General features: G+C 37.3%; 1 protein-coding gene across 8 annotated transcripts in view; it reads left to right on the forward strand.

Moving 5' to 3' along the window:
• ptprfa (protein tyrosine phosphatase receptor type Fa) overlaps positions 1-19,990 on the forward strand; it is a 563,163-nt gene that overhangs the window by 505,739 nt on the left and 37,434 nt on the right. For all 8 annotated transcript variants that reach the window (XM_030132451.1, XM_030132452.1, XM_030132453.1 and 5 more), the window contains 3 exons: positions 4,395-4,518; positions 4,677-4,852; positions 15,999-16,118. In XM_030132451.1, the coding sequence (XP_029988311.1) occupies positions 4,395-4,518; positions 4,677-4,852; positions 15,999-16,118 (420 nt within the window). The remainder of the gene's footprint in view (positions 1-4,394; positions 4,519-4,676; positions 4,853-15,998; positions 16,119-19,990) is intronic.

Below are 19,990 nucleotides of genomic sequence, written 5' to 3' on the forward strand. Positions count from 1 at the left end.
TCACTTCAGGTTCAGGTGAAAGACAACGATGAGGAAAGAGACGTTAATAAGACGGACATTGTTCTAGGAACTACTCTAAAACACTTACACCAGCTCTGTCTGTCTGTCTGTCTCTCTCTCACGCACGCTGTATAACAGAGGAATAGAACCCGTAGTTGGACGTTGAAAGTATATAAAGTTTCACTTTCGTTTCACGCCAGCGTTTGTTACGTTAGTTATGGACCCCCCACACCCCCATGCTCCGACCAAAACAAAAACAAAACAAAAAAATCCCCCCGACAAATCGCACCCTGCACGCACATGTACACAAAGTGGCCTGAAGAGTTTGTTCTCTGTCCTAAAATAAATAATTTGGTTAATTTTTTGTTGTCAGCGTTGCTCTTCAGTTTGTTTAAACAGAATACCAGTTTGTCCTCTTGTTAATGTTGCACTTCATGTGGAATTTTTTTGGTATTTTTATGCAGAATGTGAACTGACAGAACTGTGATTAGATTTTTGTTGTTTGTTCAAAACTACCTGTCAGGGAAAAGTGCAATACTAATGTTTAAAATACATTTAGTAATATTAATAATTTATTTTATTTTCTATTTGATTTATAGCAGCAGAATTATATTCCTGTTTTTCTATATTCACATTTTTCAAAAAATTGGGGGAAAATTTTTCAAAAATTCATAAATGTATTAAAGACATTTTGCGGGGTTTTCTTTCTTCAAATACCGAACCGAAAAAACCGAACCGTGGCTTTCAAAACTGAAAACGTACCGAACCGAAAATTTTGTGTACCATTACAGACCTAATGAATAGTGACAAATCCCTTAAGAAAGGCTAAATAGAGAGAGAAATTCATTTAGGAGCTGCCAGAGAAGTATCAGTGGGTCTTTATGGGTTAATGAGTGGGTTGCGTATTTTATGCAGCAGAACATACATGAAAATCTCTTAACCCTCATGCATCACTATGGACATTTTTGTCCATTTGGGCAAATTTGTCATCTTTATCTTGCATCATTTTGACAGTGTTAATACATATGGCACAATTTTTTTATGTAGAATTCTAATTTAAAATTTTCTAAATGATCATCAGAACTTTGTGGCAAAAGTCATTCAGGACAAAAACAACCACTTCCAAAAAACTGCTATGAAAACTTTACAGACTGATTTTTTCCTGCTTTTTTTCTGCATCCCTTTAACAACTTCATCCCTGCTCAAAACCACCAGCATGCTGATTTGCCTTTTATAATCTCACTAAATTTCAATAACCTCCACTAAAGCAGAGAGAGGCTGAAATACCTCCCATCTATTCCTATGAAAGAAGGTGAATAAAAAGCTGAGGTTTATTGTCAAGAACAGTTTAGAGCCAAGTCAAAACACTTGCAATGTCTATTAAAACAAAGTTAATTATTATTCTTAAAAAAAATAAGTGAAGGTGTGTGAGTCAGTGTGTGCAGAGCCTGCTATAAATACATACAAATGTCATGGCAGGCTGTTCCTCCGTGTGTTTGTGTGTGTGTACCTGTTTTGTGTGTCACTGTGGGGCAGTGAGTGTGATCCCACTGACATGCACAGTAAGTGATCTGCACGTCGGTGTAGCGCATTAGCTGTAATGTGAGTGGTTTGTCAGTGCAGCGTTGTGGAAGCCTTACCTAACAGGCTGTTAAATAAGATGTGCATTCAACCTCTTTCCCCATTGTCATTATTATCAGTGGTAGAGTGTGGGGCCGGTCCACAGGAAAAGCAGCAGGATATTACAGTCTGCGGTCTACGTGCATGTATGGCAAGGTGTTTGTTTTCCAGATGACGTGTGATAAGTAATAGCAGCACGAAAGGTTAATCATGAATAACAATCTACAGCATGTCATTATTCAACTAAACCTGTATCTGTGCTCTCAACCAATCATCTTATTGGAAACCAGGCTCAAATCTCTGCCATCACTGGAGCACAAACACAGCGTAATATCTCATACATCAAGGATTTACAACATAAGAGTAAATAAGTCGAAGAGAGGCTTTTTTTAATGAGAGCGTGGTTTAGTGTAGAAACAGAAAGTTGGTCCGATCGAAAAGAAAGAGAGGAACTATTTTTATACCTTTATGCTCTTCCACTGTTATTGACAAAATAATCCTCAAAGATACAAGGTCGTATTGAAAAGAACCGGGTTTCAACAGTTGATCAGGATCAGGTCAGGATTCACATTATATTTGGCTCCAATTTCAGAATGGAACTAGAGCACAGACCTCCGCCAAGGCAGATCAGTGGGCCCGATCACCACCAGACTTTAATCATTTGTTCCTTGTGCCAATATCATCATTTCCTGAAATTTTCATCCAAATTCGTCCATAACTTTTTGAGTTATCTTGCACACAGACAGACAGACAAACCAACGCCGGCAAAAACATAACCTCCTTGGCGGAGGTAACAATCATGATATTCAGGTAGCTTTGTCTTAGCTGTGAGCAAATTTCAACATGAAGTCACTTTTTAAGTCAAGTCTCAGTGATGATTGTATATTAACTCTATTACATTATGTGCACACCCAGTAATTACATAAAACACACACATAATATTTAGCACATAAGACTTCACATGCTTCTGTGCTTATGTGAAGTCTCTGTTGGTGTGTGTGTTGTTGTGTGGGCCAGGCAGGAGATGCTTTGAACAACTTGGAAGCAAGTGTGAGGATTTTTGCAGAAAAAAAACAACCTGTACATGTAAATGAGTGCACATGCTGTTATAATGATGGCCATTAGAGATGGAGTTACATCAACGAACAACTCGCTCCCAGCATAACACACACTCCAACACACACTTTACATAAGCACATGAGCTTGTATGAATGTTATTTAAAAGCTAATCACCCATAATATTAAGCTTTTCAGTTTTTAATTTATTTCTATTCATTTTCTGTTATACAGTCGCGGAAAAAATTATTAGACCATCAAAAGTCATCAGAAACAATGGTTATGCAATCAAGTACTAACTCCTGTGTGTATCATGTGACTAAAACAGATAGGAAAAAAAACATAGAATGCCTAAAAGCACTGTTTATAGCAGTACAATGCAATAGTTACTGATGTAAGAACTGAAGTGATTTTGGTTATTATCAAGAAAACATGGAAAATGGTTATATATCAGCTCTAAAATTAGACTCTAATGAGCTATTTTTCTTGTTATCATTATATTTGTTCAAACAAATGTACCTACACTTGTACCAGGCATTAAAATAAACAAGAAATTGAAGTAAACAAGGGTAGTCTAATAATTTTTCCCCAACTGTATCTCTCTGACTTCTACGGAAGAGGATTAGGGCCACTGGGAAAAATAAATAAATAAATAAAATTAAGGTCCAATATATAATTTTTTATACTATTCTGAAAAAAATTTCTAAATTCTGAGAAAAAAGTCAGAATTCTGGGACATTCAGGAGAATGTCACTTTCACTTTATGGTATGCAGGAGGAGTACAGCACATAATGAAAGATTTAGTATGGCGTTATATTGGATTCTTTCATAAAAAGAGAACAGATACAGGAATCAAGGGCGCAAAACGCCACTCCTCTTGCATGCCGTAAAGCAAAAGTGACATTCTCCCTGAATGTCAGAAAAAAAAAAAATTCAGAATTCTGACTTTTTTCTCATGACACAACATTTGCACATATAAGGTCAAGACTTTTGACGAACATTTCTCTGAGTACGCCATAACTGTTTGTCAGCAGCAGCGTTTGGAGTGAAAACTGAAAATATGCCCAAACTTTGAGCCCATTACCTAAAATGTTCAGTTGTTGACTGTATTGGGGTGGGGTGTGAAGTAGCTCATTTGCATTTAAAGGGCCAGCGCTCAAAACGACTTTTCTGGTGTCATTACTCAGAAAATAGGGTTGAAGATGGACCTGTGGAGTTGAATTAATGAAGAATTCAGACATAATTTTTGCATAATTCCATTTAAAAAAAACAAAATATCACTCATACCCATACTCATAGTGACACATTGATGTCAGATCAGTATACTAAATGCCAAAACAGTAGCAGAGGATCAGTGGATCTATGCTTTTGATCCAGTGTTAGTAGACTTTTGAGAAAACACCCAAACCATCTTACTGTGCTCTTTTTTTTCATCATTAGTCCACTCCTTGTTAAAATGAAACACTGCCAGTAGATGAGAAGCTGTGAGGGTTTTCATGAGTGACCACCGAGTGTTTATCCAGAAGCTTAATCCAAATCTCTGTACCAGGAGGAGGGATGACCAGTCAGATTCAGTCTTACATTTATGTGGGAGTCCTCACACTAAGCGCTGATAGCCTTTCATCTGCTGCTGTAAGAGCACTCTGCTTTCAGCTGTATCGCACCCATCTTCCACCACACACCGTCTTAACACCCACTCTTCTTTTTTTTTTGGTCAGTCTATTGATCCAGGACAGCAGTTCACTTGGGAGCACTCTAACCTGGAGGTCAACAAGCCAAAGAACCGCTATGCAAATGTGATCGCCTATGACCACTCCAGAGTCATCCTCACACCTGTAGACGGTGAGAAAAAGACCCCATCCTGTATATTCCCTGAGTTAGCTTGTGTTCAAGGCATTTATTTACTTGTTTTACCCTCCTTTTTTAATTATATATAAATAGATTCCAATTTTCAAAAAAAAAACAAAAAACTGTTGTCTGATCTGTGTTAATTATTGCAGGGGTTCCTGGTAGTGACTACATCAACGCCAACTACATAGACGGCTACAGGAAGCAGAATGCGTACATCGCGACACAAGGCCCGCTGCCAGAAACACTGAGCGACTTCTGGAGGATGGTGTGGGAACAAAGGACCTGCACTATCATCATGATGACACGCCTGGAGGAGAAGTCACGGGTGAGCCTCTAATGTTCCGGAAATGTATTAAACTAAAGGTACAGGTTACTTCAATATGTGCTGAAAGGATTACAACAGGGTGAGTTTTCTGACCATGGGCCTTTTCACATCTGAAAATCTGAACAAAGGCTCATCATTTGTTAAATTGCACACGTTTGACATTTGCAGTTTTGCAAGTCCATTACTTGTGTCTTGTGTCATTATCCTCTTATACATAGGGTTTTGTCGACAGGCATCTAGAATAATTGAATAGCCTAAAGGTCTGGACAAACAAGTCAGGAATGGCAGCCCCTTTGTAAGGACTTCATTATGTATTGAATGAACATAATTGATGGTAAATGGACTTGCACTCATATAGCACATTTCTATCTTTATGGTACTCCAAGTGCTTTACACTGTGACACATTCACTCATTTCTGATTCTGTTTCTTGCTCAGACAGACACAAAGACATGGTTCAAGGATCAAACTACCAACCTTCTGGTTTGTAAAAAACCTGTTCTACCTATTGAGCCAAATTTGGAATAGCATATGTTTTTTTTATTGCTTCAGTTAGTTAGTTATTATAGTTATTTGTAGTAAAAAAAAAAAAAAAAAAAGTTATAAAACTATGCAGTTTGATTGCAAAGGTCAAGCAATTTCAGAGAAATGAAAGAATCCTAACAGCTGCAAATTGACATAGGCTTTATGTGAGCACAAAAAACCCATTACATAGTCAGTATATTATTAGGGCCACAGGAGATGTCAATTCCCTGTTTTTATTGGTGATTGAAAGGACTTGTAATTTGTCTCCAGTTAAAGGCTAAATGTTCTAAAGTCTGTAATCAGAGGCAAGAGGAAGTGCAGAAATCTAATGTACTCCAAGAACATTTGAATTGCAATAAGTTGAGAGGTCACCACTGATTTTTTTTCCAAGTACAGCTATGAATATGGCATACTGGGGCCAAAACTAGAACGCTAGTATTTGCTGGTATTATTTATTTTTATCAGTTTTGTACCAATACCCTGTGAACCAAAGTCAGTAAAGCCAGTTGGACCATGGACAGATTTGACCTTTGTTCATGCATGGTTTTGGTTCAGGTTTTATCATCAGCCATCTCCACAGGTATGGTTTGTCCAATAAAAACTATAATAAAGCCCTGACCTTTCTGAGACTTGTTGAATCAGCCCCTTAAAGATGGCCAAGGATTTTCTTCATTCTTCTTCATTTAAGCCGTGTCTCCTTTTTTTTTTTCTCCTTTTTTACTGCATTTTGCTTTTGTAGCAGCATCTACCATCTGGCCTGGAAAGAAAAACTGAATTTCTGTGGTAAAGGAGATTTATGTTCAGTAAAGCAATTTATATTGAAGCAAAGTAAAAGTAAAATAGCAAAAAAAAATATCGTATCAATAACAATAAACATTCTTAAATGAAGGTAAAATTGCAGTTTTTACAGGATACTAGTGTCAAAGTACAGAATGCTTTGACGCTGTAACAAGAGCAGTTTTAGTAACTTTTACACCTGCAAACCAGTTCTTTTATAACGTAATATTAAATCCCATAATGCTCTTCCTTCTTTTACCGTATCCTATTCTTTTTGCCCTGCAGTTCTTTTCAGTTCCTGGGTTCGACAATCCTTTTTATTCATACCAAATAAATTCTAAAGGACCTGCTGTAAAATGATCATTACATTTTTCTGAGCATCACAAACACTTCATACTGCTTTCAGCGTCCCTATCAGTAAATACTGTGTGTGTGGTCTGAGAGTGCTGGCGGGGCAGTGTTCATATGAGTAATGATGTCAGCCCTCCTTCACACAGTTAATAACACCACAACCAGCGGCCACATCTGAGTGCCACAGCAGCCTGCCATTATTTATGACAGCGACCATCGGCCATCTGCCAGAGCCCATAACACGCAACTATGGTTCAAAAAGCAACGCAGGAAAAAAAAAACGTTCTGAGGCCAAGGTAACGGCTGCTGGTTGTACCAAAACATAACCTTTGTGTCCACTATCCCTGCCTGAGTGTGGGCTTGTACTTTGAGGCAAATTGTTCCAGTGCATGAGTGACAAATGTGGTTGTTTCCTCCATTTTGTACATGTTCCTTGTAATTTCCACCTTTAAAGAGGTTACATGCAGTGTTGACATTCCAAACTCTCAACAGCACCTAAACTACCAAAACTAACAACAAATTACCCTTATGTATCCACAGACTGTATCACTCACTGAATAAAGTATAAAGCTCATTGTTTACACACATCTGTGTTATAGTATCATCAAATTTTTCTCCTCAAACAAAAACTCATAGCTGGTTATTCCTTATATGTTTTATAATCTCCATGTGCTGCATCAGCTGATAGTTTACATGATAGCTCTGTTAGCTTAGCTCTGTTTTTAGACAGAAAACAGCCACAGTAAAACCACAAATCACCTCCATTTTCAGTACAGCTGTACTACAGACATGTTTGGAATCATCCAAACAATGTCAGAACTATCACAGTTTAATCTGGATTAGGGATGTAAACAATTAATCGACTACACTGGTCAACAACAAATTTATTGTTTAAGTTTTTTGAGCTGATTTAGGATAATTTTGGTGTGCTGAATCCAAAAATCACATTAATTTTGCTCAATCAGGTCAACTTTCTGAACTATGCTACATATTGGCTTTTAAACATTTTTGCTTACATTTATGGGCATTTTCACATTATATGATACAAAATTCTTTCATATTTCTTGCAATAAACGAGTTCTGAAGATTTGACTTTTGCCAATTTATGATTAATGTTTTTTTTAATATTACAGGTGAATGAAATGGCTTCGACTAGGAGATCTTGCAAAAATAAGCCTGACGTATTCTGCTACATCTGCGGTGAATACACCATTGTACCTAACAGGAATCCTGTTAGAAAATGATTTTTTTTTCTCTTAAAACCTATTTTGAGTGAGAACTATATAAGAAATCAACTGATAAAGTCACAAAAATGTAATCAATTTTGTGAGAAGATCGAATTTTTCAAAATCAAATTAACAAAAAAACCTGACCTGATTGAGAAAAACAGATGTCATTTTTGGATTTATTGGTGCAAAATGGTCTTAATTCAGTTGAAAAAACCTAGACAACTTGCAAAAAACATTTTTTTGTAACCCATTGCTATCAATTCATTGTCGATAAGAATTCGCTCGATTATATTATTAATTGTCGGTTAATTGCCCTTTTCCACGTCCTGTCCGAAGGCTGCCAGTTTGTCCGCACCGTGACGCTGCGGCTGGGATAGCCGGTCATCGAACCGGATCATGGCGTTGATAAGTTAGAATCACTTTAGGGACATGGTGGAGTGAAACACAGACCTGTCACAGCCTGTCTGTTTGTGGGAGTGGTGTACCCCCGCCTAAATACACACACAAATGCAGGGTTGGGTCACGGACGGAGCATTTTCCCTGGAGGTTGGTGTAGTCCACAGTCATCTGGACTATTGGTCAGTGAGACAGAAGTTGAAAACATCCTCCAAGCTCCTGATCCGGGCCACAGGTATGTCCCACATTATGTCTGCAGTCACCTGGTGGACACAGACATCTCTGTTGAAATCTCACTTCATCATGTCAGTGATGCAAAGTCAGAAATGTCCATTTATTCTAAACTGCCCCTCTTCAGATCCATTTATTTTATTGAATTTCTCTGCAGAATTTATTTAGTTCTACTCCATAAATGTCATTGCCTGTAGTGGATCCAATGGCACAATGAATTAATCATTAAGGAATATAGCATGCTTTTTTCATGAAGTATATAAACAATATTTAGCTTTTATTCTTATAGACCCTATTAAAAGAGAAATTCAGGTTCTCAGGAAAATTGCCGCTTATCAATTAATCATTAATCGATGGATGAGGTCAACCAACTAATGATTAATGGATTAATCAATAATTTACATCCCTTGTCTGGATCATGTATCACCAAACAGTGAACTTAGCAAAGATAATAACATCACATAATGTCTTTATATCTTCATAAGCTTCATAATCATCGGGCAACCGTGTCCTAGATGGCTGGAGAGTCAGCTGTGACTGATGGGTCACCAGTTTGATTCATTGGACTGGTGGAGAGTTGTTGGCTGATGGGCCCTTGAGCAAGGCACTTAACCCCCCATTTGCTCTCCAGGCACCTCATATGGTGAGCCCACTGCTCCTAGTATGCAGTGTGTGATGCATGTATGTATGTATGATTTAGTGATGGGTTAAAGGCAGAGGACAAATTTCGGTGTGGTGCTTGTTAACATGTGTGACCCTACTGACAAAATAAAGTCTTCTTCTTCAAACTCAACCATGCTGAAGAAAACCTGTAATTTCATAATCAAACCCCATTCTTTTGAATATATTCAGTTCATATCTCTTCAATCTAATAAATTAGCATCTTTGGCAGAACTTAAGGACTCTTTATTCTGAACACTCTTATGATAATTAAGGTGATTTTTTTAATATTTGAAAGTAGAAATACCCTTAAAACCTAGCTCCCATGTGACAACCATTACCTAATAAGAGACCGTTTTTTAGCCATCAGAAGTAGATTCCATAAAGATATATGGTTTTTCAAGGTGTTTACGAAAGATATCTGGTCTTATTTTGTAGATGCATCTTGTTGAGCTATGTGTATCCATCTCCAATGGTCTTTATTAACAGGCAACCACAGAAAACAATAGTTTACATTTTATTTTTTCCACCAAACAGAGAGTTTACTACTATTAGAGTGTAAAATACCAGGTTTTTCCCAACCAAACTACCTCAATTTGTAGCTTTTCTAGTCCAATCTCCTGTTTTACCCTGCACTGTACATCAACAGAAAAATTAAGCAGCAGCAGCAGCGATGAATGCTGATTGTAGATCAATGGACCTTGAGATTACAGTTGAAAAAGTGGGATAAAATATTTGATGGAGTGTGGTTATTTACTGGAACCACTCTGTATAATCTAGAAACAAAGCCGGTCTTTTTAAAGCAATTTCTCGCAAACAAGATTTGCAAATGTCAGCATTTTGGTGATATGTTGATTTGTTTATATTTCAGTCTGATAATATTAGTATAGATTATCTTTTAAAGTTATTTTCCACTCCTTCAGAAAGAGAAAGCAGACGGGAAGTGATTGCAGAGTGGAAGTGACAGCAATATCTGATTCCTAACCTGAAAGCCTGTTCCTGTTAATGACTATTGACGGGAATACAGCAAAGTTGTGCCGATTTATCATAATTCTCTACAGAAAGTAACTATTTAAATCCATTTATTCACAATACAGTGAATGAAACCGCAAAGCAGCCACATGATCAGCCATGCTGTCCATTGTCATCTGCTGAATCACTGCTGTGTTCACCAATGTCTCAATCTGACATTTACACTCTCAGTTTATTCCACCTTCCTACTGTTAAATGCCTCACGGCTTATAAATATGTAAAACAAATCATGTCATTTTAGAAAAAAAACTGTTCTCATCTGTCACTGTTTTTTGGCCTCTGGAGTATTCATTTAATTCTATGTGGTCTGTAAATGTCACATTTTTGGCCAGTTTCAACAAAAAAATCCCCAGTGCTTCGAAGTGCATGGAAGTAGTAGTTAGTATTAAAATAGAAAAATCTGAACATAAGATGAAATGTAAGGGATTCTGTGGTTCTGTTTATCAAAATGGTTGCCTTAATATTGACCAACACCATCCAGAACACAACAGCTTTAACTTGAAACTGAGGTGGATTGTATTTTATGTGTCTGTTTTTTTTTACTTCTGGAATTATGCATGTTAAGTTAATCAGAAAACAGTTATCTAAAAATATTTATTTTAAAACATAAATACAATAGTTGTGATGTAAAAGGATATGTAGGCTCCAAAAAAAGCCTGTTATCTATTCACTTCTATTAAGAAGTTCATCTTCTCTCTTGCATTTTTGTTGAATTTTTCCAGTTATTGTCTCATTCATTCAGTAAATAAGATTGTTAATCAGACTAATAGCTGCTGAGTTGGGCTTTAGTTCATTTGAATAAAAAAGGATTTTTTTCCCCATGAATACAGTATGAAATTCATGAAATTTATCACTGACAGTGAATTATAACACACTGTCTATTTGCATAATTTTGCTTCATCAGTTAATATTAGCATTAAAACTACACTACAAGGTTTTGCATACCTTCATTCTGTTGCTCCCTCGATTGTTGTTATTATTGATTGTTGTTCAATGAAATAAAATCAACAAACTAAATATATAAATGCAGATGACCTGGCATCGTTTCTTGCTGTTGGATGGAACAGTAAAGGTACTCTTACAAGCTTCCATATTGAGATATGTATCGAGTATACAGAGTGTCCAGGTCACATTTCAAGGAATCTAATCAGCGGTTGGTAATTACAGCTGTCAATCATGTATTTAACCCCACGCCCTTACAGAAAAAACAGGCAACAAATCAATACAGAAGCATCATGCCTCCTTAGACCAACTGAATTACAATGTGCTGAGAGGTAATTCAGAATTTGGGCCCAGTGATGCTAAAAAAGCAGTTAGCTTGGCAGCTAATCCATTACTCAAAGTTAACTGTTATCAAAGACAACTGTTAACATTCAGCGTTCAGCTCTAAGCAGTCTGTGTGGTTGGTGTTTTCGAAGTTAGAGAAAGTGCTACTACTACTAACTTAGCAAGAGTCACCCATCGCTCTTCCTCACCTCTACCCTTTTGTCTAAATGTGGTTCAAGGTTCAAGGTTACTTTATTTATACCTGTGGGTAGATTTGTTTTGCAGACAGAGTGAATTGCATTTGGCATTACCACAAAAGACACATTAAACCTATTAGGCAGGTACTTGGTCAGGCGTCAAGTCAAAAAGTGCTCAGTGTTCCACCATACATAAGTATATCAGCATGGATAAGTAAAATGATAAAATAAATAAATAAGATCAAACAAATAAAAACAAGATGCAATAAAACACAATAAAACCTCAAGAAGATAAAAACAGTCTCTGGGATAAAAACCAGGATAAGAACATAAAATTTAAAAATAGGACCAATGGCTCTGTAGCTTACCGGCTAAATTAAAAGCTTTGGGAAATGTATCCAGATGCCATTTATTATCACCCAGTTCTGTGTATGTATTATATTACAGAAATAACCCATGTTTTGGTCATATTCCAATCAGATCTGTAAAAAATTCAAATTCCAACTTGATATCATTGATACTAATTTATTGGATCAATCCACTTCCTATCTGTTATAATGTGAAAATTTTTCAAAGTCACACCAAATCCAGAATCAGATCCGGATCGAAATAATTGCAATACCTTGTGTTGACATCATCATAAAGAAGCTGTATGCCAAGTTTGAAGTCAATCAGAACTGGAGTTTGGGAGAAAAAGACAATTGAAATTTTTTCCCTGTAAGAGCCCATGTGAAATTTTCCATAAGTTCCCGAATCCAGAAAAAGATCCTGATCAGCATGTGGCCATTATGTTTTGGTCATCTCCCCATCAGGGCTGCACTGTAGAAATTTACACTTGATATCATTTATATTTACTGAGTTATTGCATCCATCCACTTCCTATCTCTTATAATGGGGAAATTTTTCAAAGTTGCACCAAATCCAGAATCAGATCCGGATCCAAATAATTTCACTAACTTTTGTTGACATCATCATAAAGAAGCTGTATACCAAGTTTGAAGTCAATCGGAATTGTAGTTTCAGAGAAGAAGACTATTGAAAGTTTTGTAACGGACGACAGATGACGACAACGACGGATGCTGCATGACGACAATAGCTTACAGCATGTCGGCCGGTAAGCTAAAAATTAGAGCAATCGATTTGTGTAGTGCAAATGTGTGCTAGGCTCACAAGTAAAACATAGCTTCAATCATCTGGGTCACTTTGGGCCTCAACAAAACAACAAAATCCAAAATGACTAATGCCAATCTTGGAGTTTCAAAACAGCAAGCAGAGTGATACCACAATCTATGACAACTGCACTAGTTCCAACTTTACTAATCACATATTTATACTTTACATCAGTATTCACCTGCAGTCTGTATCTAGATAATGGAGACTGCATCAGGTCTCAGGTATAAATGCAATCGGGACAGTGTGATCACAATGTAATGAGCCTCTGGGCCACTGTTTAAAATCCTAAATGGAAGAAGTAGAAATCCACAGTAGCTGTTTGTCTGGAAGTCACTGCCTCATCAAAAAGTCATTTAAAATTGAAAGCAGTGTGTTGTGGTGGCTTTAACCTCAGTACAAACAAACTGCTACAAGTAAAATACATTACTTTTGTTGTCTCTGAAGGCATTTATCAAAAATGTAGACTTCAAATTAGATCACATTTAATACTTGAGATCCGACACCATCTAGATATTACAGTACTTATGCCGTTGCAAAAGGCTACTTGTAAAAAAAGAAACATAAGAACAGGTTGTTGTGGTTTTCTATCAGTCAGTGAGCTGTGCATTTTTCCAGGTGGGTAACCGGCGCTTCAAACCACTTTGACTAAATGCCATGAGGCCATGCACTCAGCCACAGGCCACGCCAAACAACCTCCCACCCAGGTCTACCAAGCGTAATCCTCCCATCTGTTCTGCTCAACTCCTCTGGCCTGGCATGCTGAGTCCACCAGTCCCCTCAAGTCAGCACTGATGTCCAAATATATGTTCCTACGTTCCCATCACCCTCTGAGTCCAACCCTCCATGAGCCAACGGTGGAATTTCACCAACACAAGCTGATGTTTTACTGATGCATTCCATGATTCAGCTTTTTAATAAACCCAGATGAATCATTTGCATCCTGTCATAACACTGTAATTATGAAGCATCAGCCTCTGCTTTATTGAAATCGATGTGAAACAGGTTTAATTGAGTCATTTAGTAATTTAATATATGCTACAAATGTCTCTTGAAATCACTTTAATTGATTAAAATGCATTTGCTTGGTTCTCAGTGTTAGTAAGGTGAGCTGTAACTACATCGGAAAACCTGCACAAGGTATATCCACTTTGCATTATTGATTTTCTTATTCCAGTCATCCTGCAGAACTGTAAACTTGATTATTCCAGGGAAAACCTAATAGTAACCCCTTTACAGGAAACACAGTGTCCAGGTTACTGCACTCATAGTGACAAATTGACAGCCAATGAACCAGAACCAACTGTGAAGCAGGAAAACTGATTCCACATCAGTTTGCTGGTCTACTGTCGAATAAAGAACAGTTTTCCTCACAGGGCTGGGGCAGAACATAGCCAACTGGAAATGTGTGGATGCTATTTTTACCAAAACAAGCACAAACATGCTAAGCCACTTGTGTTGTGGAGTTCAAATGTATTTGGCCAAAGCTGTTGTTTGGCTGGAAGACACTTTTATTCACAGGCACACAGACATGTCCAAATGTGTTCCAGGATCTTGATCTTTGGAGACTTTCTAGTTACTTTGAAGATCCATACCAACACCGAAGTGGTTCCAGCATCTGCTCAGAACTAACACCACTTCGGCCCTTGTGGGAAGGAGGCAAAGATAATAACCTTACAAAATAACTTTATACCTTCATAAGGCTCATAATCAAACTCACCCATGTAGAAGAAACACTGTGGTTTCATCGTCATACTCCGTTGTTTTCATTTAGAGCTGCATCCAGTGGTGAAAACAACAACAGTGCTTCTAGCTTTTATTATTTTTGGTTAAAGGCACTGTGGCGTTAGATTTCCTCACCATGGGAGACCAGCAGAGTGATTGACTACTCCCTCTAGTGGCCACATGAATCCAACAGTTTATTGGTATAAATATATTCATTTTACATGTCTACAATCCAACACATTGGCACCCTGGCTTCAGAACTTTTCATTGTAAACACATTAAAGATACTTTTGGGTCTTTTTTTTTTAACATATGGGTCCAATCAAACGGTAACACGTGGACACATTTCGTGTTCAACAGTCTCTGTCATGTAAGCAGAGTAACTTACATGCATGTATTATACATATTTGAGTAGGTATTTATAAGCACTTTAATATTATGTATAACAAAATTTAGAGAGATAAAATTTTTAGGTGAAAAATGTCAAATTACTGCTCGGTATCACATGGACTTGAAACAGACATCAATTTTTTAAGCTTTACGCAAACATTCAAAACGTGGTTCTTGATAGAAATTGATATCAAGTAGGACAAAACCTTTTAGATATTATGTTCAACTATGCTAAAAATACATTTCGGAGTGAAATATTGAAAAGTCTCTGTTTTATTGACATGAGAATGTGGTAACACGTGGATGACTAGTTACCATTGTATGCATCACCCAAAATGTTGACATTTTGTAAAACAACAAGTCAGATATAATCACAATGTTTTATTTAATGTATTTAATACTAATACAGTGTTACTTACAACTTGTGGTGGTCCATACTGACATAGGTAAATTACAAATAAAGACTAATTTCTTGGTAACAGTTCACAGATAGTCTTTTTAAATGTGACAGATTGAATACATTTTAAAAATTTTTAGATATAATTTTTAGCGTCAAATTCGAGCCTTATTTTTATGTCTGAAGCATAAAATCAGTTGTAACTTTTTTTTTCTCCAAGTGGTATTTTCAAAAAGGATAACAGTTCCATAGAATAGAGATCTTTAGCTAAAAAATGAGTCCACTTGATAAATGATGCGTGCAAATTTACTTTTTCATGTTGATGTTCACTTTCACTTGATCGGACCCATATTTGAAATCCTCTGTAGGGTTTCAGGGGGACTCGAGCCTGATCCAGCTGACATTTCGCAAAGGTGGTGCACACTCTTGACACGTTGGCACTTCATCACTGGGCTGACCTATAGAGACAAAGAACCATTCATTCACATTCACACCTAAGGGTAATTTGGGGGAACCAATTATTATTGTGGGAGGAAGCAGGGGGGAGGGGGACATACAAATAAGCCCAGTAATATTACATACTTTACCTTTAATTTAATGAGTTGTTCAGTGGTAAGCATATGATGAAAACACAATGTAAACTGCATCATCTCAAACATGGCTAAAATATAACCCTAATCATACAATGGGTTGCAAATGCACTGGTCAGTGTAAAGATGGATCATGTAATCGATGTGGACCGCTCTTCTGGTTTAATATGTAGCGTTCACTTTCTATCCCTCTACTTGTGTCCATGTGCAGGTGAAGTGTGACCAGTACTGGCCCAGTCGAGGCACAGAGACATATGGGATGATTCAGGTGACCATGCTGGACACTGTGGAACTGGCCACCTACAGCGTACGCACCTTTGCCCTGTATAAGGTGAGACCACTATATGTGTGAATTTTTACTATATTAGACAGACAAAGGAGGACATGACTCATTGACAGTAAAAGGGTTTGAAGTGCCAGTAAAGCACAGGGTATAAAAGATGTGCTCAAATGGAGAAAATGAACCAAAGGTAAAAAGGTAGATTACCCTGCATTTACTGTAGATTTGATGAAAGATGGTTTTCTCTTGTCAGTGCTATACAAGTGCACTCATTCCTAAATGTTCTCATTTATCAAGGGCTCTTTGAAAAGTGTTTTATTCAGGCTTTTTAGTGGTGTTCAGGGTGCAGAGAGATTCCCATAGTCTGCTGATCAATCAAAGTTCTTCTGTGCATTTATTAGGCCTTGATAACTGGGGCAGAAGGTATTATCTTTTCAGGTTGTCTGTAAATCCCTCTGACTCTTGTGAACATTATATTTCAACAACAGTTTGACAGAATTGAAAATTTGGCACAAATATTCAATCTAGGATAAACTGATTACATTTTTGTGGTTCGGGGTGTCTCTTATCTTTAGGCCACATCTGAAGAACAACACCAAAAATGTGTAATAGGATAAAATGGTGAAGTGATTATGTTTTATGTTCACATGATCAAACCCTGAACTCATCTGTAAAATGAGTCAGTGACTGTGTTTACATGCACAGCAGTATCCTGGGTATGAGGCGTATCCCAGTTTTGATTATATTTGGGATATGGTGTTTCATGACTCACAGATCTATGTGGATACTCATATCCCTGTTTACATGATGAGGACTAGTATCCCAGGTCCTCATTTCTGCTGCTGAGTGGCCACACACCTGCGATGTTTGCAACATAACAGGTTCATTAAATCTGGCATTTCAGTAGCTGCTGCAGAACTTTAACTTTGGTTTTACACCAGTTGTAGCTCTAATAAACTAGAAAAGCAAAAAATCATGGGAAGGAATGCCTCTGGGACCAAAAGAGAGTTTGTTCGAGGTTTTTAAAGACTTTACAGTTTTGATCCCAAATTAACATGGATATGTAATTTCACACTGTTTTTTATCCATATACTGTATATTTGTAAATATTTCTCTAGGCTAGCTTTTCTTTTTTTGTGTATGGCCTTTTGACCTGCAGTGACACAATCTGATGGCCGTTTTACATTTGGACACCCTCTGCAGGCCATTATCTTTATGCCCACATGGCAAGTTCCTATTGGTCAGGTCCTACTATATAGGAACCTACAGTTTTCCAGGCTCCTGTTGGACTTCCTGATGAAGGCTTGAAGCCGAAAGGCGTAGAAGTGTTTTTTAAGGACTAGATATGACCAGTTTTCTTCCAGTTTGTTATCTAAACTAGAAAAGCACTCGGAAAGTGCAGAACTTCGCCAAGGCAGATCAGTCCCCCCCCCCCCCCCCCCCCCCCCCCAATTACCAACAAAATTTTATCATTTGTTCCTTGTGCCAGTATCAACATTTCCTGAAAATTTCATCAAAATCCTTCCATACCTTTTTTAGTTATCTTGCTAACAAACCAACAGACAGATAAACCCCGAAGAAAACATAACCTCCTTGGCGGAGGTAATGACAACATTGGGAATTTCTGGTATTGGTATTATCCATATCAGAAGTACATCTACTGCCAGCAATAGGAGCCAAGACCAACAGGTAAACATGTCCAGCTGTTGTTCCGTCACCACATAGGACTAGGAGGATGAAAAGTGCAGCCATGACAGATGGTAGTATGTTATCGTGGTGTTCAGTAACTGGTTTAAATGTTAATCCTGTTTCCCACTATGACTTGACTTGTTGCATTGCTTGTTTTGGGGAATCCAACATCCTGTTATTTTACTACAGACTTAAAACAGACAGCTCCCTCTGGTCCGATAAAGTGTATTTTATTTTTTTCACTACTGACAAAACTCTGTGTCTCTGTATGAGAAATCAGATGCTTTCATTGGTGCTGCCATGTTTGTATGTGTGTTTGTATGTAATTTTGTGCCTGTGCAGTAAACTGCAGCTGTCAGTACCTGGGCTAAGGTATATACAAGTAACAGTAGCCGTCATACTATCAGAGTTCTCCATCTAGAGCAGGGGTCTCAAACTCATTTGAGTTCAGGAGCCTCATATAGCCCAATTGGCTCTCAAGTGGGCTGAACCAGTAAAAATAATAACAGTGAAGAGTAAAATTCCCTAATGAAAATGTTTACAGCTCAAAATATACTTTAAAGAAAATCGGAAGAACATGAATAACAACAAACAACTTCTAGTTTCTTATGAAAAATAAGTCAAATGTTTAATGACATTATGTCTCACTTTATCATTGACACATGTGTAGTTCAACGTACAGATCAAAGTGTATCTACACAAAACATTTAGTTGGGGTTTTTTTTCAGATTTTTCACACTTTTTGTGAAAAGCTAGTTTGTAAATGTCAACATTTTCATGTGATTTTACTTTTACACTAAAACTAAGAGAAAAGTTTGGAGTTGTCATCATTTATAGGTTATTATGATAGTATTTTACTGGACCCACCTGAGATTTAATAGGTCTGTATGTGGCCAGTGAACTAAGGTGAGTTTGTCATCCTTGACTGTTAATGTCTTCACTGTATTTTTTGCATTTCACAAATTTAGAACACAGGCCAGATTTGACCCTTTGGCGGGCCGGTTTTGGTCCATGGGCCGTATGTTTGACACCCCTGATCTAGAGCAATGGTTCTCAAATGGGGGTACGTGAAGGCACTCCAGGGGGTACGTGAGATTTTAAAATATATTTAAAAAGTAGCATCCATGCAAAAATCCTTTAAAAATAATTATTAAATTAATTAAATATTTCAGGAAAATATATAAGTTCATAAAATGAATTTTATATTCAGTAGGCTATTCAATTTCATCATCCTAAAAACCCAGAGTCTCCCCCATACCAGAATGGTTCGACCCAACCTGTCATATGGCACCTAGCATCACCTGTCAATCACTTGAAAACTCAAACAATGGAGTCGTGGTTGAAGCGTAATTCTTTTTGAGAACAGATCTTTACTATGATCCCAAAGGAGGACACTTTATGTTGATAATTATTTTTATGTGCACAAATCTTTATTTATAATTAAGTTAATTATTTCTTTCTTTTTTTAGTTATATCTTTTTATTTCCAAATAGTTCAAGAAAGACCACTACAAATGGAGTTCCAAAGTTTAATAAATCAGACACTGATGGCACAGCACTCTGTTTTAAGTCTTTTTTTTCTTTTCGACCAAAAATGCTTTGCGCTGGTTAGGGGGTACTTGGCTGAAAAAATATTTCACAGGGGGTACATCACTGAAAAAAGGTTGAGAACCACTGATCTAGAGTATCCAGGTCTGTCAAAACAGGGTTAGGGCATATCCAGGATACTGAAATTGGGATACAACGGTAACATGCGCAAACAGAAAGATAGGAAATTTAAAAATCCTGCAGTAGCCAGGATTCTGATGTGAAACACGTCAGTATTATTGTAACTTACGTGTAACCAAAAACGTACTTACCTGTTAAGTGTAAATTCCAATTGGCCAGTGGTTTGTGATGGGCTTTTTGCTGAGGACTAAATCCTGATCATAGACTCAGAAAACGCTTTTCAAAAAAATTAAGCTATTTTTTGTCTGTATCATTATTTCTTGTCAGATGACTGATTTCTTTGGTAAGTAGCCTTGTCCTAAGCAGGATAATGCACAGCGAGTCGGTCATTATGTTGAAATAAGCCCCCGACAGAGTGAAGTGAGGGGGTCTTCATCATCCCTCACACCTCACTTCCCACTGTCGGGGTTTATTTCACTGTAATGAGCGGCTCATTATACGTTATCCCTTGCATATTATATGAATCTGGACAGACGTGGAAATTAAATTACACTTGACTGGTTTACA

The sequence above is a fragment of the Sphaeramia orbicularis genome, chromosome 4 (assembly GCF_902148855.1).
Source record: "Sphaeramia orbicularis chromosome 4, fSphaOr1.1, whole genome shotgun sequence".
In the NCBI taxonomy this organism is placed as follows: Eukaryota; Metazoa; Chordata; class Actinopteri; order Kurtiformes; family Apogonidae; genus Sphaeramia; species Sphaeramia orbicularis.